The sequence below is a fragment of the Etheostoma spectabile genome, chromosome 1 (assembly GCF_008692095.1).
Source record: "Etheostoma spectabile isolate EspeVRDwgs_2016 chromosome 1, UIUC_Espe_1.0, whole genome shotgun sequence".
Taxonomy (NCBI): domain Eukaryota; kingdom Metazoa; phylum Chordata; class Actinopteri; order Perciformes; family Percidae; genus Etheostoma; species Etheostoma spectabile.
This window is the reverse complement of record NC_045733.1, coordinates 581,775-602,237: the sequence shown is the minus strand read 5'-3', so window position 1 is coordinate 602,237 and position 20,463 is coordinate 581,775. Positions and strand designations below refer to the sequence as shown.

The window sequence follows — 20,463 nt, the reverse complement described above, 5'->3', positions numbered from 1 at the left end:
GCTTTAGCTTTCCAAACAGTCTGACCAATTACTTATACAATTACAATTTGGCATATCTAAACAAAATCAACAATGACATCCACAGTCATACCCTTTAGCACCTTAGCTAAAGGGTTAGACTGAACAAAGAAACAACTATTATGTGAAATAATTGACAATTAGACAATTATGGAATAATTGCTACACAGTGTTTTCACTGTAACAATGGTGTGCGTTTGTTTTTTGTCCTGTGATTTTTTTCATGTCACCGGAGGTGACGTTGCCGGGTCAGAGACAGGCTTGGCAAACTAGTTTGGGAGGGTGCAGCCGAGACCTCTGGCCCTGTCTGACACTGGGAGAGTTACGTGTCGTAGACCTGTCTGCACATCACAGCTCCTCTCTCCTCCACCTACCTACTCTACTACTCTACTACTCTCTACTTAATGTATTGTAAAATCACACATCCCTCCGGCCATAATACAACACATGTATTACTGTAAGTCTCTAACAAATGAATAAAATAAAAAGAAAGAGAGACAGGGAATGACTCAGGCAACTCAGGCAATGATGAGAAAATGAACCCAGGCAAGTGTGCGTTTCATGAGAAAAAAGAAACCATATTTAAATGTGATGACACACGGCGACACGAACGCTGTGAAATAAAACAAAATCTGTTCACAACTTTCATCAGTTTAGTCAATTATAATAACCCTTCATATTGTTTCACAATTTCATCATCTTCTCCTCAAACTATAGTGCACTCCAAGTCTATGTATATATGTATATACATAGATATATATATATTATATATATGTGTATATATATATATATATATATATAACACACACACACACACACACACACACACACACACACACACACACACACACACACATATATATTATTATATATAGTGCATTATTAACGGCACATATCTCCATTAAAACACCTCGTTTCTAATAGTCTTTGTTGCGGGACCAATCGTTTTTTAACTTAGTGCCCTGGTGCACATTCTGTTGTTTTATTTGTGTTTTCTGCTGCTTGCCTTTGTGTCTGGCCACCATCACTCACATCATCCTGTTAGCGTGGGAGGCTCTTCCTTTCCCATGTCAACCATATTCACACACACACACACACACACACACACACACACACACCACACACACACACACACACACACACACACACACACACACACACACACACACACATAGCACCACCACGCATTTATGAGACTACACCGTGACTATAAAAGCAAACATTTACTTTTGTATATATAACACTAAGGTACAATTTACATCAAGTTAGCCAGTTTATTAATTTTGTCAAGCAATTCCATTGGTGAAATAAAAACTGTGACGGAGGACCGCAGATCTCCTTTAAAGGCCATTGCTTTTCAAAAGACGCGTGTTGCAAAAAAAAACAACACAGCATCTTACTGCTGTTAAAGGCCCGTCAGAGCAGCTGTATCCATACTAGTAGCTGGGAAAGTAACTGGGCTTCTTTTGTTTATTTATTTATTTGATTTAGTGAAATGTAGCTAAGACAAGTTTTAGATTTCACTCTTATATTCTATATTTCACTTCTTTTAACACAGAACAAATGTAGAGAACACCTTAAACGTGTCTGCACTTAGCTTTCAAAACCGATCAGGGTCTGTATAAGGCTCTAATTTAAGCACTAATAAATGAAATGAACGATGTTTACAGGCCTGTCGCACACAGCTGACATGTTGTGTGGTAAACTCTGCAGCTCTGTTGATTCATGGGAGTGGATCTGCTCCACCAACACCACCACAGGAATATGCGCAACATAGTGCGAAGTGTGGCAGGCCGACACATCAAGTGGGCGTCTGCAGAAATCATATCACTTTCCGCTGTACTGTTTAGATTGTTGCAGAGGCAAACATGAACATATTGACTGATAAATAAAAGAGAGAGAGAGAGAGAGAGAGAGAGAGAGAGAGACCGGGGGCAGTAGGCATCAAACAATCTAAAACACCCATGACTCTGTCATGGGCAACGTTACACTAATTCTTCTCAATTTGATTCACTCGGTTTTCTCATTTAAAAAAGTAGCAGAAGAGATTTTCCCACACAATCTGGCAGAGCATGTTTTGTTAGGCTTCACTCTCGATATTACAGCTCAATGTAAATTTGGACGACTTGATTATGGGGCCGTTTGAAGAGAGACTAAAGTCATTCTGAAAGTGAATTTCCATCTTTCACAAAACAGACGGACAGATTTCCTTTTTTCCTTCTGAAAAAAGATACAAAGTCTAAACAAAAATGATCTGAAGTAATTTACAAAAGTTTAATCAGTTGACAAAATAGCATAAGCTTAAAGTATTTTCCATAAAACAAGGTTCATTTTACCGTATCAGTGAGCAATAATCTATGCTTCAGATACAATCATTTAATTAAAGCTGGGGCTCCATACATCAATAATCCAGAAGTGAAAGAAAGGTTTGAGTCGAGCCTGGCCTATGAAGAGTTTCACATGCTGATAGTGTTTTCTCAGATTTACTGGTATTGTTCATGACAGTGCAACAGAAAGCCGATGATTCAGCACTGCCTGCAATAGTAAGTGCGGCTCTGAATGGCTCAGCCTGGAGGGAGATCCTCTGCAGATGACTGGGAGGGGGGCTCCCTAGTCAAAATATACATCTGCAGTCATCCGAGTAGCATTACTACTACTCAGGGCCTGAAATTATCAACAGACCGGTGGGTGAATTTTGCAATTGGCGGGTAACACTGTCAATCTACATGCCACATTGGCAGGTAGCCAATGAGAATTGAGTGACGCGTAACTATCGGTAAGCAGGTACGCAGTTGCTTACGGGACCAATTAGGGGCCGGCATCACTGGAAGACATTGATTGACAGCCGGGGCCCCCTATCGCATTGTTGTTACTCGCAACAATCCCATCAGTCCCACGTGCAGCCACTGACCGAGTAGTGAGATTGGGTCAAATTAATTTCTGTGTTTCTGATATGAAGACGAGACGTGTGTGACTCGAACATCTCACCAACTAAACGTACAGCAAAAGACGGTGCAAAACATATCACTGCCACATATCTGCCAAGACGTATACATTTTAACATCAAGTTTTTTTCTTTAAATCCACCTGTCACAGTGGCAAAAAAGTTAACTTCAGGCCCTGGTGCTGCTGCTACTACTACTACCACTACTACTACTAATACTACCACTACTACTACTACTACTACTACTACTACTACTACTACTACTACTACTACTCTCAGGTACGCTTATATCAAATGGATCCTTCCCCTGTGCGCTCATGGTTTTTAATGCTACGTTTGGTTGAGATGGGAAAAAGCAAATAAAAAGCAAATAAAGTCCACTCCTGTTTATTATCTATGCAGCCATTTATCAAAACTGCTTCTTCTACTGTGCTTTACATGTTTTTATTTGAATATTTTATCCTAAATGTCCTAAGTCATCTTTAGGACCAGGCTATTTTGTGTTTCAAAGGAAACGCAAGGGAAATAAGGGCAGGCTTAAATCTCCATAAAGGAGAACGGTCATTTATTGAATTAATGCTATATTGCGTAGTTTCTCAGAAGAGGTAAATATCTCCACTTGAGCTTCTGCATGCGAAATTTGCTGGACGCCTCAATCTTCTGAACATAGTCATACTGAGAAATACAGAGGGAGCTGTGTGGAGCTGATAGTCTGAATTAGCTTTGTAGCAACTCATTTGGCAATGGCTCAAAAGGAACGAACGTTCATTAATATTAAAAAGCTACGCGCTAAAGCTTTAAGCATAATTGTTCACAAGCCACCGGTTTTTGGATTAATGTCACACAAAATGTGTCTGAGAAAGATAAAACCCAAAAAATAAAACATGGTCAAAGTATTTGCGGCTTTAAAAAAAGAAGCCATTGCAATTGTCAACTCTACATATGCTGAATGAATTGTTGTTTAACATCTAGCAGGAGACCACTGAGATTGGGTAATCTCACGTCTCTGTTTCTGAAGTGCATGTCAAAGGTGGTATATTGAAAAGATTTCCAAAATGAAAAGCAGAAGCGAAATAAGCAGAGGGACATTCAGTACAATAAACATATCTACTGTCAAAATGGAAAATAAGTAATTATCAAAACCCTCTATGACACATTGAAAAAGGTTCCCTGACCCTGGCTTAAAAAACATTACTCTGGCAGAGCAGCTAAGCAAATAACTCGAAGATTGACTGATTCTTGAGTCCAGCTAATGAAGACAACATGCTACAATGGAAAACAGTTGTGCAAAGGGAACAGGCAGAGGCAAGACTTGGTTTGCCTGAGAGAGGGAATATCCGAGCACAGTTTCCACTTGCAGGGCCCTGTAATGACATGCAAACGTCTTCACAGAGCCTCAGTTACAAGAGAAAACGCTAAGTGAAAATCCAATGAGCGATCGCACACGCATTGGAAATAGATGGTCAGTTTGATGAAATCTGGCAGGTCGACTCACTAAAGATTTCTCTGGTTCACTCATGTAACTCTGCCGCTGCTCTGTGATTGTTTTTGATTCTAGTTTCTTCTTTAAGTGTAACCTAGTAAGTGAGTGGGTGAGGGACATCAGAGAAGCTCTTTATAAAAGTCAGTTTCTCAAAGTCACTCATTTCTGTGAATCATAGCTGGATTTCCCATTTGATCTGACGGTTAAGTGATTCACAAGACTGCTGCCATTGATCCGGGACACAAAATAGTGGCTCCACTCAGCAGATGACCACAGAACAGAGCTTAAGGAAGGAAACCGCTGGGGCCCAAATGGCCGCCAGGGTAGATCGCCAAAGCTCATTACAATGGTTAACAGTACTTACTTTATCAGCAGAGAGCATTTGGCTGATGAGTCTCCGGTGTCAAAGCCCAAAGCTTTCCCTGCCATTTAACAGATGGTGGTCAGGAGCTGCTAACCCATATAAGATAATAGATTTGTTTTTTCACTTAAACTAAAAAACTAACATTTTTACATTTTTTATTATCATTTGATAGTTTGGTCTGTGACATGTCAGAAAACTGATGAAAATATCTGTTCAAATTTCCTAAAGTTCAAGTTGATGTATTTAAATCGCTTGTTTTGTGAGTCCAAACTCCAAAGATATTCAATTTAGTAAAAGACAAAGCAAAAAGACTTAACATTTGAGAAGCTGAAATTACAGAATGTTTCAACTTATCAGTTGTTTTTCAAAAAAATGTATGAGTGGAGTTTAAAAACACACATCACAAATCTTTTAAAGGACTACCCTTTCACCGCAGTTAGTGTTCCTAAATTCCTAAATTCTAACAAACACACACACACACACACACACACAAACCATCTCCAACATAAGCGCTTCAGGGCTGTAGTTTACATCATTGTGAGTGTACGTAGCTGTTCACACACACACACACACACACACACACACACACACACACACACGCACACACACACAAACAAACACACACGTCAGCACCTGTACATTTACTAGGGGGAGTAAAATCGACTTCACTACTCTGTCAAGTCCTCACTTGTGCGCAATGAGAAATGTGGTGACTACCATTCATTTTCCCGTCAAACACCGGTGCTCGATGCTTGGCTGACAAGCACAAATCAACACCGACACTCAGAAAGAGCAGCCAACAACACAACAAACTAAATCTTTGCAAAATCCCCATTGAAGAAAGTACTGTTAACTTTCATAATAACTGGGTATATTCAGAATCATGAATCATGAACCCCTCCTTCCTGTCTAAAGCAAAAGGCAGCACTGGCAGCGTCCTCGCATCAGGCTCCGGCCTCTGCCAAGACCTCTGCTTTACACTCTCTAAGACCTTAATTGTGTGGAAAGATGACACAGAAAGTCTGTTTCCACTTGTTTCAGGGGAAAAGACCGGCAAATGTTTGCCATTGTTTTTAACGAGCAGCAGCAGCATTTGATGGAAACGTATTTTCCTTCCACTGTTTTTTTTTAAATATTTTTTTAATGCCATCAAATCAAGAGCTCTGTGTTATTACTTTGTTATGGTTGGTTAGTGGCAGCATGAAGACTCTGACTAAAATGGTCCCATTCTCTCTTCTCACACACACACACACACACACACACACACACACACACACACACACACACACACACACATACACGCACGCAAACAAAAATTATGATTTATATCTGGTTGTTTCATACAAATAATCATAGTTGAATTAACTACAGATATGTTTAAATTTCTTCTTGGTAGTGTACACACACATAAGGACATCAGAAGTTACAGTAACGTAGGTTCATGGCAAGAGAAGAAATCTAATTTGTTGATAAAAATCTTGTAAAAATTCAAAGTAAAAAAAACTAAAGTACCTTTAGTTTGTAACATTTCCAGTAATTACGTAAATTAATACAGACAAATTAAAAATATACATGCGTGTGTGTGTGTGTGTGTGTGTGTGTGTGTATGTGTGTATATATACTGTATATTGCTGTAACTGTAGGTTAGCAAACTGAGGACTTTCATTCATTTTTGTTTACCTCAAAACTTGTATATAATTTAAAAAGGAAAGAAATTAATTTAACTCTTTTCTTATAGAAAATATTGATTAGTGTAAAGTCACTTAAATTGTACAAAATGTAAAGTTTTACTCTCTGTGTGTTCTAAGTGACAGTGTGTGTTATCTGGATGAGGACTGGTCATAGTGTTGTTGTTAGTAGTAGTGTAGTGTTAGTAGTAGTGTTGTTGTGCTGCTGATGTGAACGGATTAGCTCAGGTGCCTGTTGGTAATGCAGGCCGTGGTTAGAGTTTCGGGGCTCCAGTTGTAACCAATGTCGTTTAGCAACCAAAAAAAAACTGGCTTAGGAAAAAATAGTTTTTCGGATGCAATATCTATATTGATGTGATGAATTAAGAGTTGTCAACCATTTAATGCTTTTATTGTAAATTACTTTGCTTTATATTGTTGTTGATCTTTGTAATGGCAGTTATGACAAGGCTAAAATGTGAATCAAGACCATTTACAAAGGTAGTCAAAAAAAAAGTTTTTTTCCAAGTTTAATTTCATGTATAATTAAATTTGGGATACAACTGGAGTTGTATTTCTTGCCACCTGTCAAAGGTAAATCCAATATTCTTTCTATCCGGTCTGGTCGGCCAAGAAAAATATCTGTTTTTTTTTTTTTTGGACTGCTAGATGTTGGCCTCTTCACCGCTGACTTGTTTTACTCATTTACAGCTCTCTGCCATTTTGCTACATTCAGGGAACCTAGTCAGATTATGGGCAGAGAGTCAGCTGCCCATGAGCTGAAGGAGACTTAAAACTGAAAAGATGTTGCTGTTGATTCTCAGTGGGTTTGGCAGTGCTGACCAGCCTTTGTCTTTACACATAGCTTCTTGTTTGGATGTTAAAGCAATAATCAGACATGTGAATCTTGCCAAGAGTCACATTTGTACAATATCTTTCCGATAAATATGAGGATGCTGTTAGAAACCGGTTGGCTTAGTTAGCATAAAGACTGGCCAACAGCTAGCATGGCTCTCTCCGAAGGTATCAAAATCCACATACCAGCACATCTAAAGCTAACAGACTAAAACAAGTTGTTGTGATGTCTTGGCCAGGTGCAATATCCAGGCAACCAGCAGAGACTTCATAAAGTGACCGTAGTCCAGCACAAACCTCTTGTAGAACCACAAGAGGTTGTTTTTACACTTGGTAGGTGGACTTTGTTGCCTTTAGACAATCCAAGCAGATCCCAACGAGCTGTTTCCCCATGTTTAGTCTTAATGCTAAATTAAGCTGTAGCCTTATATTTGAAGAGGGTCTTCTCATCTAACTCTGGGCAATGTGGTAGATAATCAATTTTCCAAAATGTGGAATTAATGTTTGAATATAAAAAAATGTGCATGTATGCAAGCCTCTGAGTAACAATGCTGTAGCCTGTAAAATCAAAGGTTTGCCTGATAAATTAAAATGCCCACAACACGTTTCTCAACAAGTCTATTTCTACACAGTTCATGGTCTTGTAAAGATAGCAAAACAGAACAGTAAAAAAATTATATTAAAAAGCTGTGTTCACTGCACGGACATTGCCTTGTATATTTGATTACATCTACAGGATAACGAGTTTCCCTCTGTGTGTGTATCTGTGTGTGTGCATTTGTGGTATTACTGTTGTGTCTCGCTTAAGGAGTCTATTATTACTTTCAATGCAGTGCTCTCAGTTCAAGGCAGCTGTACATTTTGGGTAGGGCAGGGCCAACAAAAGACCAGCTTTTGTTGTAAATACACTTTGCACACTACAACACCCCAGTAACTGTTTACACTTACACACACACACACACACACACACACATACATACACACAAGTTATCCTTTCCTATCCAAGTGATAGAACCTTTATTCATTTTGTTAAGGTATATGTGCTAAACAGTGATCATGAAAAACTTTGATAATATTTCATAATGGCACACCCAACCTTACTCTGTTGTTTTGCTTTAGATCAAAGCAGTAGAAATACACAAAGCTGCACATTTTAGTGACATTCGGTTATATCCCATGCTGCTTTGATGAAAAATTCCTTCTTTGCTTTTCCAGTTCAATGCAACTTAACATCTTCTCTTGATTTTTTTCACTGCAAGATCTAACAAAAAATAAAGCCTTGCTGTCCATCTGCTGTGATTCCAAAAAGGCTACTTTATGTTTAATATATGCATCTTCTTGATCATCTTTGGATTAAGTCCAATTTCACTGTAACAAAACTTAATTTAGTTGATATGGACACATTAAAATATACATGTACTGTACTAAAAAACATATTATAATTAGTATTAATTATCCAGTATACACTTTATTTTAATCTCAGATGCCAAATACATTTCAGATTGAATGTCTCGGCTGAGTGACCCTGCAGTGGGGCTCGAGCCTGACCTTGTCTGTCCATCTGTCTGTCAGTCTGTTTTCTCACATCTTGTGTATCCTGCTTAGCACACACACATACAGTACACTCACACCTCCACAACATCAAATACAACACCCCATTTAACACACACACACACACACACACACACACACACACACACACACACACACACACACACACACACACACACACACACACACACACATCTCAAGCATGCTCTGGTGTGCGTCACAAGGGCCATCTGCTTGCTAACCAGAGCAGTTTTCTACACGTTCACATTTTGTATTCCCTCTCTCCCCCTATGATTCTACTATAGTAGTTCACATACGGTATGACTGTTTGATGCAAATATAATGATTCAAGCTCATATTTCTACAGGTCAGGCTTTATAGACACTCTTTTTTCAAAACACATTGAATGTTTCACTAAAAGATGTATTTTATTAGTACAAATTAAAAGTGGAGGACAGCAGAATAAATACAAGAACATGCAGAGGTGGAGCAACCTCATTCTGAAATGTCTGTGTTAAAGGGTGACGTGTTGATGGCAGTTACACTTTGTCTTAGCTGTATATCAGAAGGCTGGTTTCCCCGGTTCTAACCACAGTAATTATATAGCCAGTCAAAGTGATTATATGTAACATAAAATGTAATTGGTGCATAATTGCTCTGGATTATATTTGAGTATATGAACAAATGGTAAACAATGGTAAACAGCCATCATGTACATTTGTACGTATATATGTGTATCTTTTATGCTATTTGAATCTATATGCATTTTTCACTACTCTATATCTACATATGTGTGCATTTGTGCCCATCCCAATCTGTCTGTCAAACTGGGGTGAATATGGTCTACTTAAAAGAGTGTGACCTCCTAAAACTCGGCGCTGGATATAAGCTTCACGTTCAAAACATGGCCTACAGAGCTGGGCTGGCACAGAAAGCTATTTTTAGTAACAGGCTCAAAGGGAGAGCTTACATTCCCGGCTGAACCATGTCACTCACAAACTTTTCTCACACTTTTTTTTCTAAGAGTGTGAGTGCAGCCAGCTACTTTCAGAGTTGCTGTGTGTCTGTCTCTGCATATGTGATGGGGAGAGACAGACTAAATCTGAGTTACAGTTTTATGTGAAACTTTTGTGGAGTATTTCTGTGCATTTATGAGTGCACATGTGAGCCTGTAAGAGGGAAAAACACAGATAAGACAGTGAAACAGGCTTTTTTTTCTTACGAAGGTTAACTGTGTGTGTGTGTGTGTGTGTGTGTGTGTGTGTGTGTGTGTGTGTGTGTGTGTGTGTGTGTGCATAAGCACTGATGAACCTCAGTGGTTGTTGTCCTTTCACACACTACTTATTGACAATGGCCCTGTGTTAATTAGGCTGACCCTTGCTAGTGCACAATATCACACCTCCCTGACACAGCCTCACCAGGCTATTTATTAACCCTAACCCTTTGGGACCCTCATTTGAATATGGCACTGGGGTTAACAAAACCTAGCAATCCTCTAAACGGCAGATAAGGAGGTAGATGATTTGGAATAGTTTGGACATACAGATTATAAGCAGTAAGTAGAGTTAATGGATAAGAGACAAAAGCTGCTAAATGCATGTACTGACTTCACGGTCAATTGTTAAGTCAACAACTTCTCCTAAACACGCTAATTTAGAGCTCTTAATGCACATACACATACGCTCACATACACACAAGCGCACACAGGATGTAATTACTGCAACAGCACACAACTGTAGTCTCTGTGTTCTAGCTACAGTCTTTGCAAGTATAGTAGCACAAAATGATGCAATCCTCTTGCCCTCCCTAGTTCCAAGAAGCCATAACATCGAAAGTGTAATTAATCTCCAAACTGCTGCCAGACATACAGTAGCTTAGTGATTTCATATGATTCTATAGTTATCAGTCCCATTGTCTCTATGTTACCCAATACTAAGTCACAGGACCCCTCAGTAATGAACCTGTGCACACAACTGTGCGTTGCAACAACAGATGAAACACTATCACCATAATCAGGCATTAAGGTTTCAACTGGTACTCTGTATTGTTTTACATCATCAGATATAAATGCATCTTGCGCGTGACATGTTGTAGGGTGAATTTAATCCCTCAGCAGCCCCTTGTTTTAGACTGTGAATTAGATTGTTCACATATAAGTGTGTTGTGTAAAAGGACATGGCGAGGGAGGAAATGTGATAATGAGAGCAGAAAAACCATACTGACAGTAAACTGGAGAATGAGACTCATAGCAGTAACAACAGAGACATGTAGTTACATAAAGGTAGATGGAGTCCACTGGGTCTTTGTCTGAGGGTCAGGCTCAATTTTTATTTGTTTTAAGGGCTCGCTACCAAATGTGATCAAGTGTCTATTTCTGTTTGACTGCCTCCATGAGCTTCAAGGTAAAATAATTTCTTTGTCACTTTTCGTGAACTGACCAATCACAGTAGAGAAGGCACTCTCATGCTTTTCTGCTTGTTGAAGACATTAGTTGGAACTGACCCTTGGAAGAAAAACACCAAAATGATTTTGAAGACACAGGGATTAACATGATGAATAAATATCTTACCATCGTCCAGCGTGATGTCCTGTAGGCCGATGGAGCGGAAGGTGGGCTCCCTCTCCTCTGGCTCTTCTTTGATGTTCAGCCTCTCTCCATCTGAGGGGAAGGGTCCCTGTGGGCTTAGAGGGTGACCCAAAGGCCCTGCAGCCACCGGGGACAGGCTGACCATGACCGGACTTGTAGCTTGGGGGGAACGCTGTCCTGAATTCTGCTGTTGCATAGGCCCCAGAGGACTGCCACCAGAGGTGGGGGAGGATGAGGTGGGCGACTGGTAGGGTAGCGAGTGGAGCTGAGGGGAGGAAGGCCCAGAGTGGGGAGAGGGGATCATCCTTGGAGAAGGGGCGCTGGGCGGTGTGGGACAAGAGGCTGACCTTTGACCTACCGGATGGTAGCTCATAGCCCTCTGCAGTTGGGAGGAGTGCTGCCCCACAAGGGGGTGGCCACCCGGAGAGGGCACCTGGGTTGGATTTGGGGAGCAGTGATAGCCTCCGATTGTGTGCAGGTGTGGGGATGAAGGGGAGAGCAGGGGTTGCTGGCTCTGGGGAGACCCAGCAATGGGGTTGGTGGTTGAAGAGGAGGGCGCTGATGGTGAGGAGCAAGGGGAAGTAGGGTACACCATTCCCATGCTCATTGGGTGTGATGCAGCACTGGGGCTTTGCTGAAAAGGCATCCTGTCGTAGCCCTGAGGAGGAAGGCTGGACTGACTGTTAAAGGGAAGGCTATGACTATGACTGTGGCTGTGCTGCATAGGCTGGTAGGAGGGCCGGGGAGGAGCAGGAAGAGGAGAAGGGGCAGAGCCCTGGTGGAACGTCATGTGGCAGTCAGCAGGGGGATGGTGCAAGCTGCGACTGTGGAGGTGAGGCAGGTGTTGGAAAGACGGGGAGCCCAGGGAGGGGCAGGGGGCCTGCAGAGGTAGCAGGCCAGGTCCGGAGCCGGTGGCCAGGCCGTGAGGGGAGCTGGACAGAAGGTTGTCCGATGGGTGGCACTGCTCAGGAGAAGGCAGCTGGGTGCGCACCAGACTGGCAGCATGTGCCAGGGGCATGGCCATAGGGGGTACTGCAGAAAGGTCCAGCTCTTCTCTGTGCTCCTGTTTCACCATGACTAAAGGGAGAGAGGTATATACAGAGAGAGGGAGGAAGAGAGATGTGACGAAAGAGGAAAGACAGACAGGATGAAAAAAACAACACACTGTCAGTAATGTCCATCAATCAAATACAGCATGAAAAAAAACCTAATCAATACATTGATTTTTGTTTCCGGTACAAAGCTAAAAAAAGCAGTGGAATTGCAAGTTTTCCTTCTTCTCAAAACCCACTAATTATTGCAATCCATGGATGTGAAGTTGAAATATGTATCAGTAAAACCTGCAGCAGAAGGCCATAAGAATCTCAAAGTAGTGAACATAGATTTTGAAATGAATGGATTGTGAAGTGGGTCTCCTTCTAGATGAAAAAAGCCTCCCAAAAATTGAGTGACAATGCGATGGGAAATGGGGCCATTCCCTTTTACTGTGACAACTCACAGCACTGCTATGCCAATCAGTAACCTATTTCCCAATCTGGTGCCTTGTGACAGTGAGTTTTATTTTTATCCAGCTCTGAATTAGAGGGAGAGCATATGTTGTCAGACTGGGTGCCATCGTGTGAAATGTTGTGTGGGAAGAGGAGCTGAATGCCCCACAGCCCAGATCAGACCAACAGCAAATGAGTTCACTGTTCGTTGCCCTCTACTCACCCCATCATGCCTCTGGTATTGACAGGGTATTATTTATTTTGGCTAAAAGCAGAACCAGAGGGATATTAAGGGTAAGTGAAGTCTAACGTGCTGTATATTTAAAAACATAATTGAAGCTCGGATGTTTTCTTTAGTTTTCACCCAACATTAATATAACCACAAAATTGAGCATACCCATGTGAGATTTGACAAATAGTGTGGTCCTTATGTTTGAAAAAGACAAAAGACAATTTTTTATATAAAAAGGACATGTTGCTTTTTTCCTGACAATTCTCTCAGAATTTTCTTTTGCCACAATAAAGCAGGTGGTGTCCGTGGTAACATTAGTGGTGTCAGCGACCCAGCTTGACTGAGCAGGGTAACTCTACTCTGCTCGGATTGGCCGCCCTAATCTGTCAACGGTGAAAACAGGAACTGTCAGTGCCGAGTGGGCGTGCTTGCAAACAGAAAGGCTGGGTGGGTGGAGGGGCAAGGCAGCTTATATGCGTACACACTTACACAGCGTTGCGGTAAAACTCAGGGGTTTGGATATGTTGCACAAAATGCTTACATGTCATTATATTCCGCCAATGGTGTTTTCAGTTTGACTGGCTTCAAGAGGAAAATAACACAATAACAATATCAAATAGCAAGGCAGTAATTTGACTTTGATGAAAACCACTAAGGATTCTTTCAGATCAAAATATTATGACCACTGGGTTTCCTTGCAGCCAAAAATAATCATATCAATCTACTGGTCTATGTATAAAGTTTCCTGGATAGCAAATGATTTGCATCATAAAAGCCCAAGTAAATACTTTGTACAATACATGTGAGAATAAAAAAAAGGTGGCCTGGGAGTTTCAGTAGGCTTTACAAAATAAACAGTTGGCAGGTGTTAATGTTATTGTTAGTGGAAGAGCCCCCTCTAAACCACAGCAATGCTTTCTTTGGAGAGAGAAGAGAGAAACGGGGTTAGTGAAAACCCTGTGGAGAAGTGTGCAACACGAAGAGCACGTTACAACTGCCTCTGCTGTCAGTCAAATTTCTTTTCATTATCTTGGGAAATTAACTACTGCAGGAAAGCAGTACACCCAAAGGAATGCAAAGTAAAGCTGTAGAGAATGTCTTTATGTAAATGTCTGTTGAATGAGTTGAAAGAAAATGACTTAGGATCTCAAAAACTTGAGCACCTAAAAACAGCATAAGATTAGCAAAATGATGCTCCCTTGCCAAACCTGTTTTGTTCCCCAAGGATTTACTTTTAAAAGTAGCAGTTGTTAAGTCAAAAAAGAAAAAAAAACAGTTATTGGTTTAAGATTCTTTCCAAAAATGAGAACCTTTTCTCACCTGAAAGGTAAGTGAAGCGTTGCGATTGGCTCCTTTTGCGCTTTCCATTGCAGACATAAAACTGCACCTGCACAGCTGAGCCCACGGACTTACTGTGGTAGGGAGGGACCTCCACCACGATGCAGGACTACAAAAAGACATTTATCAATATTTACACACTTATTGCCAACAAAACATAATGCCATTTATTGCATACAATACAATGCAAATATTAGTACAAAAATGTACAACAGACAACAAATATTACAGACAAAATGCTGTACAACTACTGTACACGTAAAAAAATGACTACTTACTCCTTGAGTTTTTTCACGCATTATTTTTGCCTCAACTTCCCATTGCGGTCGTCCATCTAGGAGAAACGGTTAAGAACAAAAAAAAGCTAAATGCATAGCCAGTGATCATCCTAGTGCCATAAACAGGCAGAGACACGTTACACAATATAACACAGGTTGAAACTTTACTTTACATTGTACAGAAAACATTTTCATTATTCATGTCACCCTCAATTCTGTTTCCTTACATTTAACATTAAACTTCAAAATCATAATAAAGCGCCACATTGACAGACCAGTAAATCAGAAAAAACACTTTAGCAACAAACGCAACAACTGCTATTATTCATACAATTAACCAATTGAAGTTTAAATAATAAAAACAACAAATGGACAGAAAATTGAAATTAATATGATCAGCTCTGATGACTAAAACAGAAGCAGTATTAAACCCAGGCCACACATGATCACTGATGACTACAGTTTTTATAATTTAGACCCCTTTTGAATTGCAGTGTACTACAGTTTTTTAAAGTAATTTCCTCATCTGGAGTAGCTCTTGTTCTCTATTTTCCTAAAGATGATGTCAGTGAACAGTGCTTTCTCAAACAGACGGGGCTTAAGAACCACACGACTTGATGCATCAGAAAAGCACATGATTTCAATTTGTCCTGGAGAACCAGGAGACATCAAAATGATGTAATTTGTTAAGGCCCAGAGGCCCCATGGAGAAAATCCTAGCAGCTATTAAATAGTAATCAAATGTCCAAATGTCCTGCTGTTTGTCTTGCCTAGTTAAAATGATAGAGAGAGCAGTGGAATAATTGCATTTATTTTCAAATGCCTTTACAAACTGCCAGGTTTCTGGCTAGAAAACATCCTTTCCAGTTTTCCTATGAGGGATCTAATCATTTGGCCAGACATCTTAAGGGCAGCTGCTCGAAGGGAAGCAGTTGTGGTGAAAATACTGACAGGCTCTCTGCAGAATAATCACAGTCATCGCAGCATCGAAAAGAATAAAAACTTTGACAACTAAGTTAGTACTGTATAGTCTCTCAGTGCAATCAAATTCACGTGCAGTTGCCTGTTTCATGGTGCTCACATGGTGCAAATATACTCTGCACCTGCCTCAAAACCCAAAGGATTCCCCCAAATACCACTGTCAGGCATCTGCAACATGACTGCAGAGAGGACTAACCTGTATGTATTGTAGATTCTAACAAAGTAAGCACTCAACTATTCAGCTTTTTACCAAAATCCACACTCTACTGTAGCTTTAAGTAGGTGGTTTACCTGATCTGATCTCACCCTAACATTATCTTTAGTTGTAGTAATCCACTGGCACATTAGCCAGTCATAACCCCAAAGAGACTCTCTGTTGTGAAGGTAGAGATAGAGAGAATGTCTTTTCCAATAGGCAAATCACCTTGAAAGTCTTTGCAGCTGACAGCAGTGCATTATTGCAGGGCAGCTTGTTGACATTCAACACGCAGGAGCAAGGGCCCCACATGCTCTGTCAGACAACAAGCAGCAGCAGGAACCTCATACCACTCTTAGACAATGACTTGGATCATTCAGACACCCTACGCACCCCAGTCAGAGGGGAAAAGAACTTGCCCCCATTGTGCCGGAAGATCAATTAAAAATAAAAATAAAAGGAGAATGTTATACTTCAATATCTTTGTAAAAGCCCCCGGTTGTTTGGCTTTTCCAACAGAAGCAACACAGTGACTACAGAGTACACAAGCTGTACTAACTACTTTTCGGGGCAGTCAGTGTTAAATCCTTTAAAGTCCACTCTTCATAAACACTCATCCTTGTAAAGTTGAAATACTTGTGCCAATTATGGACTTATTTTTAACTTTAATGTTTGATGAAGTCTAGTAACTCAGAAATGCTAATCTTGGTTTTAAGTACAGACTTTACAGACCCCAAAAAACAAGAGAAAGTAAGGAAAACAGACATCTATCACTGATTATAAAACTAGTAACTTTCTTCTTAGTAGGCTGAGATAAGAAAAACTCTAAAGACCCGAGTAAGGTTTACAATAATGTAAAAAACAAACAAAACAGGAATCACACCAAAGCTATGCATACTACTAAGTGATAGCAAACCTAAACAATTTCATAACAGTTTGACATTTCTCTGCTTTAAAATAGGATCTGACAACACAACAAATGCTCAGATCTCTGTTTCTGTATATAGTAAAGTCATTTATAGTGCCATCCCATAATCTCTGTGTACTAGCAACAATAGGCCAGTCTCTCCAGTTCCGTGAATCTACTGTTGTCTTTCAATTATGAGAGATGGTGGAAAAATATCTGTCACTGCCTCTTTCTTTCTTTTCTTCCATTCCTATACTTACTTCAATCAGTGTTTTTCTGCACTAAAGCAGGAGGATTAGACATGATGAGGGGAACCATTTACACAAATCTAATCAACTGCATCTTCCCCTCCCCTTTCATATTCTTTCTGTACTCTCCACAGTCCGCTGCCTTTGTGCACCATGGGGCCCAGCTTTCCTCCCTACCCAAGATGCACCTCTCAAAGCTTTCCACTTGCTGCAGTGCTATAAAGACTTGACCATCAGTGAGTTGTTTTAAATGTGCTACTTTTCTATGCCATGCTTCACCTGGTACACCTGAAAGAGCTAAAGACATTCCACTGCGCTGCTTTTTTCCCCCTTAGAAAATCTTAGAGAATGTCTTTCACTCACAAAAACAACACCGCTCCACTTTCTGCCATGTGTGAACTTGATTCTGTGGCTCTACATCACAAAGCTACCTCAGGCAGGCAGAGACTGGCTCAATGAATGTTATCCATTTAAATTTTCCATCCCAGGGAACAGTTATTACATGTGTTTTGAGTACGGAGTGATGTACAAAAGAGAAAAATATGATAAGGCCGAGAAAGATTGCTGACCTAAAGAAACAGTTTAATCAGCACAGGTAGTTTAACTAAGTAATCTCTTTAGCTGAAGCATTTGTTAAACAGGAATAATATTAGTTACAGTGTATTTTCCTTTCTCGTATAAGCATCTTTTAAAGTGACAAATACTCATTTTAGTATGTTTGTGTATTTCAGTATTAAATTAGCATATTTAACGACCATATTTGCCTGTCCTGTTAAGCATGTGTCTGTGCGTGTGTTTTTTGGATAGTAATGGCATAAAATAAATCTTGCCTACCTTCACTATGTATATTGGATGTCTTTTTGTAAATTATTACTCTCTTGTCACATACGCTAATTAAAACATTTTCATTTTCTCTATGATTGTTTGAGTTAACATGTATGATGAACAAAAGGTTGTACATTTTTAGTTTAAGGTATCGAAACTTCTGTGGTGTGAACTTGATATTTCAAAAAACATCTAAATGCTGAGTGTAGTGTTAGCTACAAGACAGTATGAGTGTAAAGAACATACTGTAAAAAAATCTGGCAATGTGAAGGTTGTATCGGGCTATACGGTGTATTGCCTCATACCCAATTGATAGACAGCATTACTAGCACACATAAATCTGTTCTGCATTTGGAAAAAAATTCCCCGTGGGAATAGAGGACTTGTTAAGACTAAGATAATGATACATGTCATTTTCACATCCCCGCAGACATGTCTCATGTTTTAGTAGCTGTGGCCTCTCTGATCAAATCTGTAAGGCAACCATGAAACATGATTTTTTTTTTTTACACACTTAATTGGAACAAGCTGTTACTGCAGCGGTGATTCAAGGGTAAGCTGTTGTGAAGACATAACACTTACCAGGACCTTTCTCCAGGAAGATGACTTTGGACTCTGGGAAGAAGTTGGATCCGGTGATGACCATCTCTTCTCCCCCGCTGACCAGGCAGCTGGTCAGGCTGGATTTCTCAACCTGGGGCAGCTCCTGAGCCGAACGCTGGGCTGAGAGAGACGCAGCAGGGGTTCCGAAGAAAAAGAAGGTGATCATTTGCCGTGTTGTTTATTCACACTGCAGTATGTGGACTATGGATGTACTTTACTATAGTTTGACAAATTAACAGGAGCACATTATAACATAATGCAGTTTTATGAAAAAAATTGTCACAAAAAAATATCGCCTTGAAAATGACCACAAATTAGTATCAACTCCTTTCTGACAGCCTCAACCAAAAAATGTAGTATTTTTTGCAGAACTATGGTTATGGCACAGACAGAACTGAGCACATTTACATTTTTAACGTTTATCAGGTGTTCTTATCTAAAGTGACTTTCAATGAGAGCAAACAGTAGATTAAATCAACATCTCAAGTCAGCCAGACGGCAAGCTTGCCAATAAAGAAGTGTGTAGAAAGGTTTGTGTGTGTGTGTGTGTGTTAGTGTGTGTGTGTGTGTGTTTGCCTGTGTGTGGTTTTCTGAATGAATATGTTTGGCTGTTTGTGCATGTGTGTGAGACTCTGGCTGAGAAGTTAACACTCACAGCACTCCACAGGAATAGAGGTAGCCTGCAGCGACAGCACCTTCCCGTTGGATTGAGGGATGTGCACTCGGAACACCACACGGACTCGTGTGTTCTTTCTTCCTATATCCGTTTCCCCCTTCCGCAGTTCAATGTCTGAGTTCCGCAGCTTAAGGATGCCAGCACAGTCAATACTGCAAAGTAGAGAGAAAATAGTTGGCCCCATACGGCACCACCGGGATGGCAATCACTAAGACATGCATAAGTAGTGAAGGCCTGGGAGTGATAAAACCAACCACAAGCCCAGCAGGGGATTGGCAATGAGAGGCAAATTAAGTGTTGAATCACAAAATAAAAATGCCTGTGAATATGATTTATTACAACTGTAAATGAGGAAATCCCTTCCTATGAATTCCAATATAAATGAAACCAGACCTTATATAAATATTATTATTCAGGTGATGCAGAATTATAAATATTTGAATAAAGTTTGCTTCTCTATTCTATGAGAAAGATTTTCCCTCTGTGCCCAACTCTTCTGTTAGTCTAGATTAAGAAAATTTATTAAATATTCTTTGGAAAATCTCACAACCGTACTGTATATGATCATAAACGTGGTTAGTTTTTCATTGCTTCCTTCATGGTGGTAAGCTCGTAACTCATAACTGAGTAATGTAACCCTGAAGTGCTTCAGTCACCTACCTGGCTGACATGTTGTTTTCAGGCAGGAGAGGAATTTCGAGAACTTTGGTGCTGGAGACTACAATTTCTTGGCTGGCTGTGGCTACGGTTTTCCCGGTGATCCGGTGCACCTGGTAGAAGGCGTGCGGCCTCAAGTACCGGTCGTCTGCTGTTCCGATGAACATCTGTAGGTTGATGGGCTTCTCACTGTAGCCAATGAGCTAAGACACGACAGAGAGAGGTAGAAAAACAGAAAAATAACAGATATGAGTTCTTGGGGTCCAGATGAGAGGTGGAACACACAGGAACAGTCTTCATTTCCACTGCCTTTAGAAGGCCACCTTTTTTGGAGGCAATCTAAATGTCAGGTCGAGGGTGTTGTGATATTTCTGGCAGGGCCAGTGGAGTTTCATCTGGCGCTTTGGCCTCCAACCAGTTTGACACTGATGTTTTCAACTAATAGAGTTATAACTTTTTTCCCTTCCACGCTTCCCTTTTAACAGGATTCTGCGCAGGACACTGTTACCTCCCAAAAAACTCATCAGAGCCTTAAAAGCTGGTCTGGTCAATCATTCCAAGACCAA

The 20,463-nt window shown here is 40.4% G+C and overlaps 1 protein-coding gene across 3 annotated transcripts in view; it reads right to left on the bottom strand.

Moving 5' to 3' along the window:
* The window catches only part of nfatc3a (nuclear factor of activated T cells 3a), a 62,325-nt gene that overhangs the window by 4,900 nt on the left and 36,962 nt on the right, over positions 1-20,463 (bottom strand). For all 3 annotated transcript variants that reach the window (XM_032520935.1, XM_032520944.1, XM_032520953.1), the window contains exons 4-9: positions 19,901-20,100; positions 19,220-19,392; positions 18,544-18,684; positions 14,805-14,860; positions 14,509-14,635; positions 11,452-12,546 (exon numbers count right to left, since the gene is read on the bottom strand). In XM_032520935.1, coding sequence (XP_032376826.1) covers positions 11,452-12,546; positions 14,509-14,635; positions 14,805-14,860; positions 18,544-18,684; positions 19,220-19,392; positions 19,901-20,100 — 1,792 coding nt within the window. The remainder of the gene's footprint in view (positions 1-11,451; positions 12,547-14,508; positions 14,636-14,804; positions 14,861-18,543; positions 18,685-19,219; positions 19,393-19,900; positions 20,101-20,463) is intronic.